The following is a 15,935-nucleotide window of genomic DNA, read 5'->3' as shown; positions in this document are numbered from 1 at the left end:
ACTGTTTTACCTAGAGGCACTTTGTTTAACCCAACATACTAAACAAAGTTCATGGAATGAAAAATAGAAATTTTATTAATTTTAATACAGCTTAACCAATAGAACGTTCTTTATGAAATGCTTTTTTCTTATCACATTTTAAATATAATTTTACCAAAATTTTGGAGCTTCAGATTTAGCAATTGATAAAAAATATCTGTCATATAGCCTAACTAGCAAAGCCAGTCATCATTTCCAAATCAACTGGCTAAACCATATTGCTTTTGTCTCAAAAAGGATGACTTGGGCTTCCCTGGTGGCTCAGTGGTTAAGAATCCACCTGCCAATGCAGGGGACACGGGTTCAAGCCCTGGTCCAGGAAGATCCCACATGCCACGGAGCCACTAAGCCCGTGCGCCACAACTACTGAGCCTGCGCTCTAGGGCCCGTGAGCCACAACTACTGAAGCCCACGTGCCTAGAGCCTGTGCTCCGCAACAAGAGAAGCCACCGCAATGAGAAGCCCCCGCACCACAACGAGGAGTAGCCCCCGCTCGCCACAACTAGAGAAAGCCCATGTGCAGCAACAAAGACCCAATGCAGCCAAAAATAAATAAATTAAATAAATTTATTTTTAAGAAAAGGATGACTTCATTTTTCAATTCAATAAGTATATCAATACTTATTCCTATGATGATCATTTCACTTGTAAATTCTAACACTAGGATGGACAAATTAAAAGATAGAAGATAGGTAGATAGATAGATAGATAGACAGATAGATGGTAGCTAGAGCATGCAGGCTTCTTATGAGTTTGTCATCTGGATGAAATAAAGTGAGTTCAGTATTTCTTTTAGCCCTACCTTTTCGCTTTACTTTCACAGAATTCTCTCTGAGTGATTTCTTTCTTTTTTTTTTTTTTTTTTATCTTTGACAATAGCTGGAGAATGGAGAGGTGAGGTTGTTAAAACTGTCATCACTCCTGCCATCCCAGTATAAATTATCTCAAAACTCCAACATCAGCCTGTTTCTAATGCCAAGCCTCACCCTTAGTTTTTTTTTAAATAAATTTATTTATTTGTTTGTTTTTATTTTTGACTGTGTTGGGTCTTCATTGCTGCGTGCGGGCTTTCTCTAGTTGCGGTGAGCAGGGGCTACTCTTCGTCGCGGTGCACAGGCTTCTCATTGTCGTGGCTTCTCTTGTTGTGGAGCGCGGGCTCTAGGCGCCCGGGCTTCAGTAGTTGTGGCTCGCAGGCTCTAGAGCGCAGGCTCAGTAGTTGTGGCACATGGGCTTAGTTGCTCCATGGCATGTGGAGTCTTCCTGGGCCAGGGATCGAACCCGTGTCCCGTGCATTGGCAGGAGGATTTTTAACCACTGCATCACCAGGGAGGCCCCCCACCCTTAATTCTTAAATGGGCAAAATATATGAATCAACATTTCTCCAAATAAGATACACAAATGGCTGATGAGCACATGATAACATGCTCAATGTCATTCAGCATTAAGGAAATGTAAATCAAAACCAGAATGAGATACAACGTCAAACCCACTTGCATGACTACAAAAAAAAACATGAACTGTGATGAGTTTTGGTGAGGATGTGGAAAAATCGGAACTCTTATACATTGCTGGTGGGAATGTAAAATGGTGCAGCCACTTTAAAAAATAGTGTGACAATTCCTCATAAAGTTAAAAGTAGGGTTAGTATATAACTGAGCAATTCCACTCCTAGGTATGTCCCCAAGAGAATTAAAAATATATATCCACACAAAAACTTGCACACAAATATTCATAGCAGCATTATTCATAATAGCAAAGTGGAAATAACCCAAATGACTATCAACTGATGAATAGATTAAAAAGATGCAGTATATCCATACAATGAAATATAATATTATTCAACCATAGGAAAGAATGAAGTATTGACAGATGCTACAACATGGATGAACCTTGAAAACATGCTAAGAGAAAGAATCCACACACAAAGGACAAATATTATATAGTTCATTTATATGAAATGTTCAAAATAGACAAATCCATAGAAACAAAAGTAGATTAGTGGTTGATAGGGGCTCTGGAGAGGGAAGGGAGTGCTGGGAATTGACTGCTAATGGATACAGGGTCTTTTAGGAGTGATGAAAATGTTCTAGAATAGACAGAGGTGATGGTTTCTCAACTCTGTAAATGTATTCAAAACTACTGAATTGTATGCTTTAAAAGATGAGGACAGCAACATTGTTATCTGTGATATCTAAGAAACCACTGCCTAACATAAGGTCATGAAAATTATTCCTATGTATTCTTCTGAGAGTTTATTTTATGGTAACAGCTTTATTGAGATATAATCCAGATACCATAAAATTCATTTTTAAAAGTATACAATTCATGCTGTTTAAGGGTACAAACTTGCAACTAGTAGTAAGTCCTAGAGATCTAATGCACAAATATTTTTGATAACTGTATTGTAATAAATATTACCATGTTTTAACTGTATTGTAATAAATATTACCATGTTTTAAAAATATTTTTGATAACTGTATTGTAATATAATTTCTTTCTATGGTAATTCCATATATTTTGTTTTCACGTAGCCCAATTTATCTTTGAACTACTTGAAATTATTTAACTAATAGGAACGCAAAAGAGAGGATGAGTGTTAGTGCTCTTTGTTATATATTCATTTTATATATTCAAAGTATAGTTATGTGTGCATATAAAATTTATTACTCTAATCATTGCAGCAACTCTTCCAATTCTCAAGTAACTTTGGGAGGAATTTATAATTTTACAATGCCTTAATAAAAGATGTTTCAACATCTCAAAAAATGGTAATATATGTGCTTCTTTATTAACTCATGAAATAACAAAATCTAGCATTGAGTCTAATAAGTACCTTAAATTCAACCTAGAGCTTCGTCTTCCTTTTGAACTTGTTACTCACTTAACCCAAAGCCATTTAGTCCCTCCTAGAGAACATAGAGGTATCCCTGACTTATCCATTAAGAGCTGGCTAGCGGCTGTTCAGATACAGGCAATGGGCATCTCAGAAATCAACAGAATCCTCTACTTCAGTGGTTCTTAACCATTTGGGGGAGGGCAGATTCCTTTGAGAATATGATGAAAGCCCAGAAAAATGCAAAACACCCAATATTTCACATACAATTTTAATAGATTTATTGACTTCGTTAACTTCATCCATAGAACCAGGTTTAAAAATCCCTATTCTGTGTGGTGCTGTTTTTGAACATGATCTGCTAATCCTTTAATATCACAGCTAAGCACTGCTACATTGGAGAGCAAAGTGAAAGTCTTCATAGAATATCTGAAAGGCCAAGGAGCAAATTCTAGGTTTCACTGACTGAATGTTGACTCAAAAACCATCCCAAGACAAATACTGTAAGGCATAGCTCTCCTTTTTGAGATCTCATGTGCTAGTAAAGAAATATTTTTTTCTCCCTTACACTGTGCACTTTTGACAGTGGAGACTATATTGTCTAACCCTCTTATTTGGCATTGTTTTAAGTTAAAAGTTTGTGGATATAAGTCACAAGTTAATGTGGCCTCTGAAACAAAGCTCTTACTGCCGTATACATATGATGGGGCCCAAGAACTTATTTTTAGAACATTTGAAAGTAAATTACCAATATCACACATTTCACACAAATATTGTCGTATATATTCAACTACATTATCACAGTACCATATCTCACTCAAGAAATTTAACATTGATACACTATAATTATAATTTGGAGTCCATATTTAAATTTCCCTTGTCTTTTCAAATGTGTCATTTACAGATGATAAACTGCAAGAACATTGAAGATGTGTCACTATGCACACACAGAGCCACTAGCAAAGAGTGAGAGACTTACTGATTCAAGGCATTTAATGAAATCCCTGTGCAATCATTATCTGACTACGAGGCTAACAGAGACTTCAATGGCTGCACATAACAAAGAATACAGATTTTACAAAATCAGTCAAGGATAGTCACTAAACAAACACTAAAAACCGAACTCTAGAAGAAGGGGATCAGATTTCCAGAGTAATCATATTAAATTGTTTAAAATGTCTAGTTTCAGCAAAAAACTACAAAACATACACACACACAAAGTATGGTCTGTACACAGGAAAAAAGATGTCATAGAAACAGTCCTTGAGGAAGCCCAGATGTTGGCTTTGGTAAAGACTGAACCAGCTATTTTAAATATCTTCAAATAACTAAAGGAAAACATCTAAAGAATTAAAGGAAAGTATGAGAATGATGTCTCACCAAATAGAGAATATTAATAAAGTGACAGAAATTATTTAAAAAAAGAATCAAATTGAATTTCTGGATTTGAAAAGTGCTATAGCAGAATGAAAAATTCACTAGAAGGGCCTAACAGCAGATTTGAGCTGGCAGAAAGGATTAGCAAACTTGAAGATAATTCAATTACCATTGTCTAGACTGAGGATCAGAAAGAAAAACAGGATGAATAAAAATGAACAGAGCTTAAGAGACCTGTGAGACACCATTAAATGGCCAACATACACATAAGGGGAGTCTCAGAAGTAGAAAAGAGAAAAAAAGAACAGAAAGGATATTTGAAGAAATAATGAGTAAAAACTTCTCAAAAATAGTCTACACATCCAAGAGCTCAAATATTTCCTAGTAGGATAAACACAAAAAAATTCACTTCTTAGTCAACCTCTCAAAGACAAAGAAAAAATCTCGAAAGCAGGAAAATTAAAAGATAACTGATTTCCCATCAGAAACAATGGGCACTAGAAGTCAGTGTGATGACATATACAAAATGTTTAAAGCAAAAGACTGACAACCAAGAATTCTATATCCAGCAAAAATATCCTTAAATGAGGGAAAAATAGACATTGTCAAGTACACAAAGACTGAGAGAATTAATGGCCAGAAGACCAGTCCTACAAGAAATGCTAAAAAGAGTTCTTCAGGCTGAAATGAAAGAACACTAGAGAGTAGGAAGAAAGAAAGAAAGAAAGAAAGAAAGAAAGAAAGAAAGAAAGAAAGAAAGAAAGAGCGAGCACCAGAAAAGGTAATTGCATAGATAAATATAAAAGACAACACAAATCTTATTTGGGGGGAACGTTTTTTTCTCTCTAACTTGAAAGATAACTGCATAATTCAATAATTATACGAGTGTTTTGATGGGGTTATAATGTATAAAATATAAAGGAACAGTTTGTATGTCAGTAATAGCACAAAGGAGGGAAGGAATGGAGCTATATGGTTGCAAAGTTTTTACATATGATTGGAATCAGGTTGGTATTAATCCAAAGTAGACTGTATTTTAAGATGTCAATTGTAATCCCTGGGCCAAGCACTAAGAAAATAATTTTTTAATATAGTAAATTAAACAAGAGAATTAAAAGGTATATTGGAAAATATCTATTTAACACAAAAGAAATCAATAATGGAGGAATAAAGGAACAAAAAAGACATGCAACATATAGAAAATGGCAAAATGGCAGATGTAAATCCTACTTTATCAGTAATTACTTTAAATGTAACTAGATTAAGCAAACCAGTTAAAAGGCAGAGATTGCCAGACTCTGTATAAGAGACACACATGTTCTAACTGTATGCTGTCTACAAGAGACACATTTTAGATTCAAAGATACAAATAGAATGTAAGTAAGAGTGGGAAAAGATATATGATGCAAACAGTAACCAAAAGAGAGCTAGGTGGCTATAATAATTATCAGACAAAATAGAATTTAAGACAAAATTTGTTACTAGAGAAAACAAAGGACATTTTATAACTATAAAAAGGTGAATCTATCATGAATATTTAACAATTATTAATACATTTCCACCTATCTACAGAGCTGAAAAATACATGAAGCAAAAACTGATAGAACTGAAGGGAGAAATAGAAATTTAACAATAACAGTTGAAGAATTTATTACCCCACTTTCAGTAACGGACAGAACTAGATAAATGACCAAAAAGGAAATAGAATACCTGGACAACACTATAAGCCAACTAGACCTAATGGACATCTATTTATAGAACATTCCATACAACAACAGCAGAATATATGTTCTTCTGAACTGCACATGGAATATTCTCCAGGATAGATTATATGTTAGCTCATAAAATAAACCTCCCTAATTTTTTTAAAGGATTGAAATAATAAAAAGTATGTTCTGCAAACATACTTGGGAATATAATGAAATTAGATATCAAAAACAAAATAAAATTTCAGAAATTCACACATAAATGGATAGTAGAGAAGACACTGCAAAATAACCACTAGTTCAAAGAAGAAATCACAAAGGAAGTTAGAAAATACTTTGAGATGAATGAAAGGGAGAGTACAGTATACGCCAAGCTTCCTCAGAAACGTTTAAAATTGTAAATCTTATGTTAAAAAGGAAATAAGATTTCAAATCAATAACTTAAATTTCCACCTTTATGAAACTAGAAAAAGAACAGCAAACTAAATTCAAAGCAAGCAGAAAGAAAAACATAGTAAATTGTTTATTAGTAAAATATTTATAGATTTAGCTCTCCATATTTAAGTCATGACTCATTTTGAGTTAACTTTTGTATTTGTGTGAAGTAAGGATCAAGGTTCTTTTTCTTTTCTTCTTGTGGAAGTCCAACTATTCCAAGACAATTTGTCGAAAAGAAAAGATTATCCTTTCCAAGTTGAACTGCCTTGACACCTTTCTTGAAAGTCAATTGCATATATGCATATGCATGCATTTATTTCTGGACTGTCTTGTTTCGTTCCATTGATCTTCAATGCCAACTTGTTCTTTTTCAAAATTAACTACTTTACATCTTTTGTATTTATATATAAATTTGAGAAGCAGCTTGTCAATTTCTTCCAAAATGCCAACTGAGATTTGACTGAAATTGTATTGAATCTCTAAATCAATTTGGAAAGAATTGCCATCCTAACTATATTTAGTCTTCCAATTCATGCATATGCCGTATCTCTATATTTATTTAAGTCTTCTTTAATTTATCTCAGTAATCTTTCACAGTTTTCAGTGTTAAAAAACATGTATATTTTTGTCATACTTATTCCTAAGGATTTTATATTTTAAATTAATATTTCCTCATTGTTTATTGCTGCTATATAGAATATGACTGATTTGTATCTGGTTCTGTTTGATAGATTTTTTTTCTCCTCATTATGTGTCATATTTTCCTGCTTCTTGGCATTTGTTATAAATTTTTATTGGATACCAGACATTGTGAATTTTACCTTATTGGGTGCTGGCTATTTTTGTATTGTTTTAAATATTCTTGAGCTTTATTCTGGAAATAGTTTGATCCCACTGAGGCTTGCTTTTAAGCTTTGTTTGGGAGGACTAAATACACCTTTAGTCTAGGGCAGTTCTGTACAATAAAAATTTTATGCAAGTCACAAATATGTGCCACATATGTTACATTTTCTAGAGCCACATTAAGATATAGTGAAGAGAAACTGGTAAGATTAATTTTAATTATATATAAATACATTACATATATATATTATATTGGTACCCAAGCCAGAAAAAACAGTACAGAAAATTAAAAATTATAGACCAATATCTTTTATGAACATAGACATGGAAATCCTCAACAAAGCATTAGCATATTGAATTCAGCAATGTATAAAAAGAACACACCATAACCAAATGGGATTTATTCCAGGAATGCAAAGTAATCCATTATATTAATAGTCGAAAGAAGAAAAACCCTATGATCATATCAATTGATGCAGAAAAATTGTCTGACAAACTTCAACATACATTTATGATTTTTTTTTAAAAATGTCTTGGCAAACTTGGAATAGAATGTAACTTGCACAACATGAACCACAGAACCTACAGCTGACTAAATGGTGAAAGATTGAAGGCTTTCTAAGATCAATTAAAAATGTATATCTGCTTTCAGTACTTCTATTCCACCTTGTACTGGAGATCCTAGACAATGCAATAAGGGAAGGAAAAACATTAAAGCCATACAGATTGGAAAGGAAGAATAAAACTATCTCATGATTCTGTATAAAGAAAACCCTAAAGAATCTATTAACAACTTGATAGAATAAAAAAATGAACTTAGCAAGGCCACAGACTACAAGGTCAATACAGAAAAATCAACCATAGACTAACAATAAACAATTGGAAAGAAAATTTAAAAGACAGTACCATTGTAAATTGTTGCAAAGGAAATGTAATACTTAGGTATAAGCTTAACAAATCATTATAGGACTTACACAGTAAAAACTGCAAAACATGGATGAAAGAAATGACATACTCTGTTCATGGATTGGAAGATTCAGCAGAATAAATATGCTTTCACTCAGCATAAGGTTTTCAAGGTTCATCCATGTTGTGGTATGTATCAATACTTCATTCCTTTTTAAGGCTGGATAATAATAATGTACCACATTTTGTTTACCCTTTTATCAGTTGATGAATATTTGGGTTGTTTCTACTCTTTGGCTATTATGAATAATGCTGCTGAACATTTGTGTACAACTCTTTGTGTAGAATGTGTTTTCATTTCTCTTGGGTATGCAGCAAGGAGTGAAATTGCTGGGTCGTATGGTAACTCTATGTTTAACCATTTGAGGAAGTGCCATATTGTTTTCCAAAGTAGCTGCACCATTTCACATTCCCACAAGCAGTATGTGGATCTACAGATCCTCACCTACACTGGTTATTATTTGTCTTTTTAAAATTATTATATCTATCCTAGCAAGTATAAAATGGTATCTCATTGTGGTTTTGATTTGAGTATACCTAATGACCAATGATGTTGGGCATATTTTCATGTGCTTGTTGGCCATTTGTATGTCTTCTTTCTGGAAATGTCTATTCAAGTGCTTTGCCCATTTTTAAATTGGTTTATTTGTATTTTTGTTGTTGAATTATAATTGTTTTTTATAAAGGCACAAGTCCCTTACCAGACATATGATATTTAATTACTTTCTCTTATTCTGTGGGTTTTCTCTTCATTTTCTTCATGGTGTCCTTTGAAGTACAAAGTTTTTAACTTTGATTAAGTCCAATTTGACAATTTTTTTCCTTTTGTTCCTTAGCTTTTGGTGTCATCTCTAAGAAACCATTGTTTTACCCAAGGTCATGAGGATTTACTCCTAAATTTTCTTCTTAAAGTTTTATAGTTTTTATCTATTAAATTTAGTTCTATGATTCATTCTGAGTTGAATTTTATATGTGGTATGAGGTAGGAGTCCAACTTCATTCTTTTGAATGTGGATGGACAGTAGTCCCAGCAAGCCCAACTGATTGCCAAAGGTGCAAAAGCAACTCAGTGGAAGAACAATAGCCTTTTCAGCAAATGGCAAATGGATACCCACAGGCAAAACAAACAAAGAATCCTCCATGTAAACTTCACTCCTTAAGCAAAAATGAGCTCAAAGTTGATCATAGAGCTAAATGCAAATCTTACAACTATAAAACTTGAAGAGGAAGACATAAGAGAAATCTTCATGACCTCGGGTTAGGTAAAGAGTTCTTAGACATAATACCAAAAGCATAATCCATTAAAAATTTGATAAATTTGACTTCATTGAAATTAAAACACTTTGCTCTATGAAAGACACCATTAAGTAAATGAAAAGATAACACGCAAACTGAGAGAACACATTTGCAATTTACATTCCTGACAAAGAGCTAGTATCCAGAATATATTTTAAAACTATCTAAATCCACCTGTAAGCAAGCAAAGTACCCAATAAAAATGGGCAAAGGATCTGAACAGACACCTCACCACAGAGGATATCTATATAGCACATAAGCATATGAAAAGATGCTCAACTTCATTCTAATTTGGGAAATGCAAATTAAAATCATAATGAGATACCACTACTTAATCCGTTAGAATAGTTAAACTTTAAAAAACTTGACAAATGCTAAGAAGGATACAGAGCAAATGGTGAGAATGAAAGATGGTATAGCCACTCTGGAAAAGAGTTTGGCAGTTTATTATAAAGTTAAATGTACACTTACTTCATGATCCAGCAATATCACTCCTAGATATTTAAGCCAGGGGAATTAAACTTATGTTCACAGAAAGACCTGTACATGAATGTTCACAGCAGCTTTATTCACAATTATTAAAAACTGGAAACAACCCAAATGTTCTTTAATGGGTGAATCAATAAGCAAACTGTGGTACATCCACACAACAAAAAACTACTCAGCGATAAAAGGGAATAGATTATCGATACGTACAAAACCAGATGAATCTCGAAGATATTAATGCTGAGTGAAATAAGCCAGTCCCAGAAGGTTACCTACTGTATGATTCCATTTATATGACATTTTGGAAAAAGTAAACTAAAGGAATGGAGAATGGAGCGGTGGTTTCCGGGGGGGGGGGGGTTCGAGAGAGTTTGATTACAAAGGGGCAACATTATGGAATTTGGGGTGTTGATGGAACTGTTGTGTATCCTGATTGTGGTGGTGATTACATTAGTCCTTCCAGGTCTTAAAACTCCTAGAAATGTATGCCTGTGTGTGTGTGTGTGTGTGTGTGTGTGTGTATGTGTGTGTGTGTGTGTATCTTAATTATGACGGCGCTTACACAGGTATATACACTCATCAAAACTCATTGAACACTTAAAATAGATGAATTTTACTCTGTGTAAATCATACCTCAATAATGTTGATTTTTTAAAAAAAAACGAAGTCTCTCCACACCAATCCTACTCCTTAAAAATAACTACTAATGACAATTTAGTGTGTACCTCTCTAGAACATGTAAGCATGTAATATAAAGGGGCTTTCAGTTGGATAAAGGGTATCATTTTACACAATATATTTTGCTCTTTATGTTGCTTTTTTCACTTAGAGGTCTTATAAATATATGGACAGATGCATATATATGATATGTTTCTACATATAAAATGTTGATAGAGCTACTATATTTTTTAATAGTTTGATTATAAGCCATTTTGTGGATGTGACATCCTTTATTTAAGCAGTCTCCCACTGTTGGATATTTAGGTTGTTGCCAGTTGTTTTGCTCTTACAAGCTGCAGTGCTAGCGAACAGCCCTGCGCATACATCTTTTTGCAAGTATATGGATAAGATAAATTTCTAATTGTAGGATTACTGCATCGTAAGGTAAGTGTAATTTGAATTTTTATAGCTACTGACAGATCGCCCTCTGTAGAAGCAAGTAGAACTTTGAGAATGAGTCAGGGGTGCATTTTGCATTTTCCCATCCCAAACCACTGAACTTCTCTCTTTCATAGGATCATGCCGATATTGAGTGGAAGTTTGCAAGGACGAAGCTCTGGATGAGTTACTTCGATGAAGGCGGCACCTTGCCACCTCCTTTCAACATCATCCCCAGCCCCAAGTCATTTCTATACCTTGGTAACTGGTTCAACAACACCTTCTGCCCCCAAAGAGACCCTGATGGTAGACGGAGAAGGCACAACTTGAGAAGCTTCACAGTAAGGCTTTTAAAAATTATGTTTCTTTGTAAACACAACTGTTTTCTCCTTTTCCTCCTTTGTAACATTCCCTATCTTGAACATCTTAAAACTACTCCAACCTACAGATGCTTTGGGGGTTTGTCAGGCAGTAGCTCCTGTGTCATGTTCCAGTCCTAACGTTTAGAAATATATTCCAGTGGATGGGCTGCTGGGAGACTGCTGATGTAACCTCTCTTGTCCGTTTTCAATGACAGGAACGCCATGCTGACAGCCTGATACAGAATCAACATTACCAGGTAAAGCTTCTTCACGGGGACTAAGCACAATAGTTCTTGGTCAGTTGTGTGAACTTGGACAAATCACTTACCCTCACTGATCCTCAGTTTCCTCGTCTGTAAAATAAGGATGATAAAACTTAAACTGTAGTTGTGAGAACTGAGTTGCGAGTATGTATATATGGTTGTGTGTTTGTGTGTGTGTGTGTGTCCTGGCACAGTGCCTGACACATTGCATTAAGTGGTAGCTATCATCATCACCATTACTAACACAAAGCAGGGTGACTATGTGTATACCATTCCCAGAGGCTAAGTTAAAAGAGGCCACCCCTGTAAAGGAGAAGTATAGATTGCCTCTAAGAAAAAGTATCTTGATTATGTAATTAGTGGACATTGAAATCATCAGACTCTGTGACACTGAAGAATGACTTTCTCAACTTTATAAAAGGAAGAAAAACTCTCATCTTACTAGGAAGGTTCAAGTTTAATCTAGCCTGGAGGGAAAGGATATTGACTGTGACAATTCAAGGATTATTCTGCTCTCATTATTCCATGAATGTGTATCCGTGTTTACCTTATGCTTGGGTGGAAAATTTTCCTTTCGGGTAAATTTGATCTCACTGGCCCACTCTGCCACCAAATTTGGACACATAATAAATTCTTCATTTAGCCAATGGACTTAACTGGGGGGTTTTGTAGAAAATGCCTGGATCCTGTGAGGATTTTCCAATGCAAAGACAGTCTAAGCGTATTTTATTTCCTGTGTATGTTTCTCATTTTACTGAGAGTCCAAGAAGGAAACTGAATGTTTCTTCATGTTTTTGTTTAAATTCCAGGAAGTTATCAGGAATTTAGTCAAAAGATATGTGGCAGCTATGATAAGAAATTCCAAAACAAATGAGGGACTAACAGAAGAAAATTTTAAGGTAATTTGATCATAAAGTGGTTTAATTCTTCGTTCACATTTCTTAAGCATCATTTAATCTTCACAGTGTTTGAGGTTTCTGGTGATGGAATTTCAACAGCCTGTAATACAGCAAAACCAGCTACGATTCTTATTCTCTCTCTTAGAATAGTCAGTCATCCAGTAGATGGATAGATTTTTACCAATGTCTGTCACACCACAATCAGCTTTATGAATAATAAAAATACACATTCTTTTAATATTCTGGGTTTTTCTCAGCATGGGAATGGAGTGCTTTAAATGATATGGCATGGGTGTGTGATGAGAAGAAAGATAGCGAAGGGAAGATGCCTAGAGATTTAAAGGCCTTCTTTAAATAAGGTAAAGACAAAAATTCTATTATTAAATCTAACATTTATGAAACCCTACCATTACGCATTTTTGGCTGTCACATTGGGATGCTATTGGCATCTAGTGAGTAGAGACCAGGGTTGTTGCTAAAAATCCTACAATGCACAGGACAGCTCCCTACAGCAAAGAATTACCACACTCAACATGTCAATTGGTTGAGAAACCCTATCCTAGAACACATATATGTTTTCTAAGGAACATAAGAAGGCTGTTATCCTAAGCCATAGACATAACTCATCAATTGAGGGCCTGCTATATGCCAAACATTCTGCTAGGTGCTGGGGCACAGTCATGAGCAAGATATAACCAGCCCCTACTCTCTCGTGGAGTCACACACAATAATAATAGAGGCGAATGACTGAGTATTCTAACAGGATCAACACAGGGTGCTGTAGAGACATAGAAATGGGGGGACACCCAACTGGGACTTGGGGATTCGAGGCAGGCTTTCCAGAGGAAGCCATGTTTAAGCTGAGGTTTGAAGGAGGAGCCAGATAAAAGAGTTGGGGAGAAGAGTGTTCCAGACAGAGAAAACAGCACGTGCAAAGGCCCAGAGGCAAGAGAGAATATGTCCATACAGGCGGACAGTAAAAAGCCTGGGGAAAGAGCAGGAAGGAATGAAACGGGAGAGACAGACATGTACCAGACCTTGAAAAACCTTGTAGTCTGTGGTATGGCATTTTTCCTTTTTCCTAAGGTCAGCGACAAGTTACTAAAAAGTGTTAAGCAAGAGGACGTCATGATCAGATATAAACTTTTCAAAGATGGTTTTTAAAAGCGTGATCTAGTATCTAGGCAGCAGCCAGTTAGAGATAGAAGACATTTCACAGGCACTTGAATAAACAAGGTCCCCTGGCCCAAAACAGCAGTCTCATGTCCTGACATTCCACTTCCCTAGTTTTATTCCTGAGAGTCCTAAAAGCTTTTTCCTCTTCAGTAGTACTTTTTTTTTTTTTTACGTCTTTATTGGAGTATAATTGCTTTGCAATGGCGTGTTAGTTTCTGCTTTATAACAAAGTGAATCAGTTATACATACACATATGTTCCCATATCTCTTCCCTCTTGCGTCTCCCTCCCTCCCATTTAGATTCCAATGAGAGCCCTACTCTAATACCCTCATTGTCGGTTACCACTTCAGTCTGTTGGCGTGCTCCTGATAGGGAGGTTCTGAAATCAACTTTACCAACTGCACATTTTTTTCCCAATGGCCCGCTCTGCCCACAGCATTGTTAATATGTTTTTCTTGTGCTTGAATAATGTGAGATTTTTCTGGTAGTTCATGTACCTTGTGATTTGCAGTGAGGCAAAACCTGGAACATTCCGAAGGATGCCCAATGTGCCTATTTTGAACTAAAGACCAAGCTTCTTAACATAACGTGTCTTCTCTCTTGCCCTAGGAATTAAAGCAGGACATTTCCAGCTTTCGATATGAAGTGCTTGACCTCTTAGGAAATAGGAAGCACCAAAGGAGAAGTTTTTCCACTAGCAGCACTGAACTCTCTCAGAGAGATGATACCAACGATGGCAGTGGCGGGGCTCGGGCCAAATCCAAGAGTGTCTCTTTCAATTTAGGCTGCAAGAAAAAAGCCTGCCATGGGCCACCTCTCATCAGGACCATGCCAAGAGTTGGTGGTGGCCAAGGGAAGTCAAAAGCTGAGTCATCAAGCAAACGCTCCTTCATGGGTCCCTCTCTCAAGAAACTGGGTCTCCTATTCTCCAAGTTTAATGGTCATATGTCTGAACCCAGTTCAGAGCCGATGTACACAATTTCTGATGGAGTCGTTCAGCCGCACTATATGTGGCAGGACATCAAATATTCTCAGATGGAGAAAGGGAAAGCAGAGTCCTGTTCTCAAAGTGAAATTAACCTCAGTGAGGTAGAATTAGGTGAAGCCCGGGGCGCTGCTCAGAGCAGTGAATGCCCTCTAGCCTGTTCCAGCTCTCTTCACTGCGCATCCAGCATCTGCTCCTCAAATTCTAAACTTTTAGACTCCTCAGAGGATGTATTTGAAACTTGGGGAGAGGCTTGTGACCTGCTCATGCACAAATGGGGTGATGGACAGGAAGAACAAGTTACAACTCGGCTCTAAGTCAAGCCGGTATCACCTGTTCTGGAACTCAGAAAATTTCTAATTTCTTTGCTCTCAGAGGTGACATAGAATATGATTCCCTCACTGCCCCCCACTAGACAGGAGAGTGAAACTCCTATTGTTTTCACCATCTTTTATAGCCACATTTTTCATTTTTTGTTCTTGTTATTATTACTATTATTTGCTTTTTTATACCTACAAACACTAAGTTCATTTCAAAACCAACTGAAGGGGTGTTTGCCCCTAATCAGCAGAGGTGCAGTCGGGTGCTTAACCCTTTGGCTTTGCTTTTCTTACCCTTGCTTCCTTGAAGCTCCAGGTGCCACTTTGCTACTGTCGCTGCCGCACAGATTCCTGACCTTCCTCAGGATCTCACACCATTTCCCCACAGGGCTGAGGGCTGTGCTTAGCAGTCCCCACCAGCTATCAGATAAGGCAAACTAACTTGCCTATCTTTTTTGCCCTTCAGTGCTCCATGCTGCCCATTCTGGTTCAATGAACAGCATCAAAGGGAAACTGAATAGACTCCAAAGAACTGTCAGCTTGTGGTTTCTAGGTATAACTGGACTTCGTGTTGTTTTTGCTTTTAAATACTACAACTTCTCCTTATCACGGGGGCTGTTGAATTTGTTTCTTAAAGATTTGTGAGTTTCCTAATGTATGCCAATGAATATTTACCCCATAGTATATGTCATATCTAATAAGTTAGTGAATTCCTTTCCTGTGTTTGTGTATTTCAGTTAGCTTACTACATTTTAAAATTTGATAGTATCGAGATTAGTATTTAGGATGTGTACTGATTTTTAAAAACTTCTACTGTACTCTAATCAACAGTCACTACATCTCATAC

General features: G+C 36.0%; 1 protein-coding gene across 1 annotated transcript in view; it reads left to right on the top strand.

Moving 5' to 3' along the window:
* The window catches only part of TRPC5 (transient receptor potential cation channel subfamily C member 5), a 136,066-nt gene extending 120,981 nt beyond the window's left edge, over positions 1 to 15,085 (top strand). Inside the window, exons 7-10 of the mRNA XM_065901397.1 lie at positions 11,220 to 11,423; positions 11,660 to 11,701; positions 12,517 to 12,606; positions 14,393 to 15,085. Of these exons, the coding sequence (XP_065757469.1) occupies positions 11,220 to 11,423; positions 11,660 to 11,701; positions 12,517 to 12,606; positions 14,393 to 15,085 (1,029 nt within the window). The remainder of the gene's footprint in view (positions 1 to 11,219; positions 11,424 to 11,659; positions 11,702 to 12,516; positions 12,607 to 14,392) is intronic.
* The last annotated feature ends 850 nt before the right edge of the window (positions 15,086 to 15,935 follow it).

The sequence above is a fragment of the Phocoena phocoena genome, chromosome X, assembly GCF_963924675.1.
Source record: "Phocoena phocoena chromosome X, mPhoPho1.1, whole genome shotgun sequence".
NCBI classification, from domain to species: Eukaryota; Metazoa; Chordata; class Mammalia; order Artiodactyla; family Phocoenidae; genus Phocoena; species Phocoena phocoena.
This window is presented reverse-complemented; position numbering and strand designations above follow the sequence as displayed.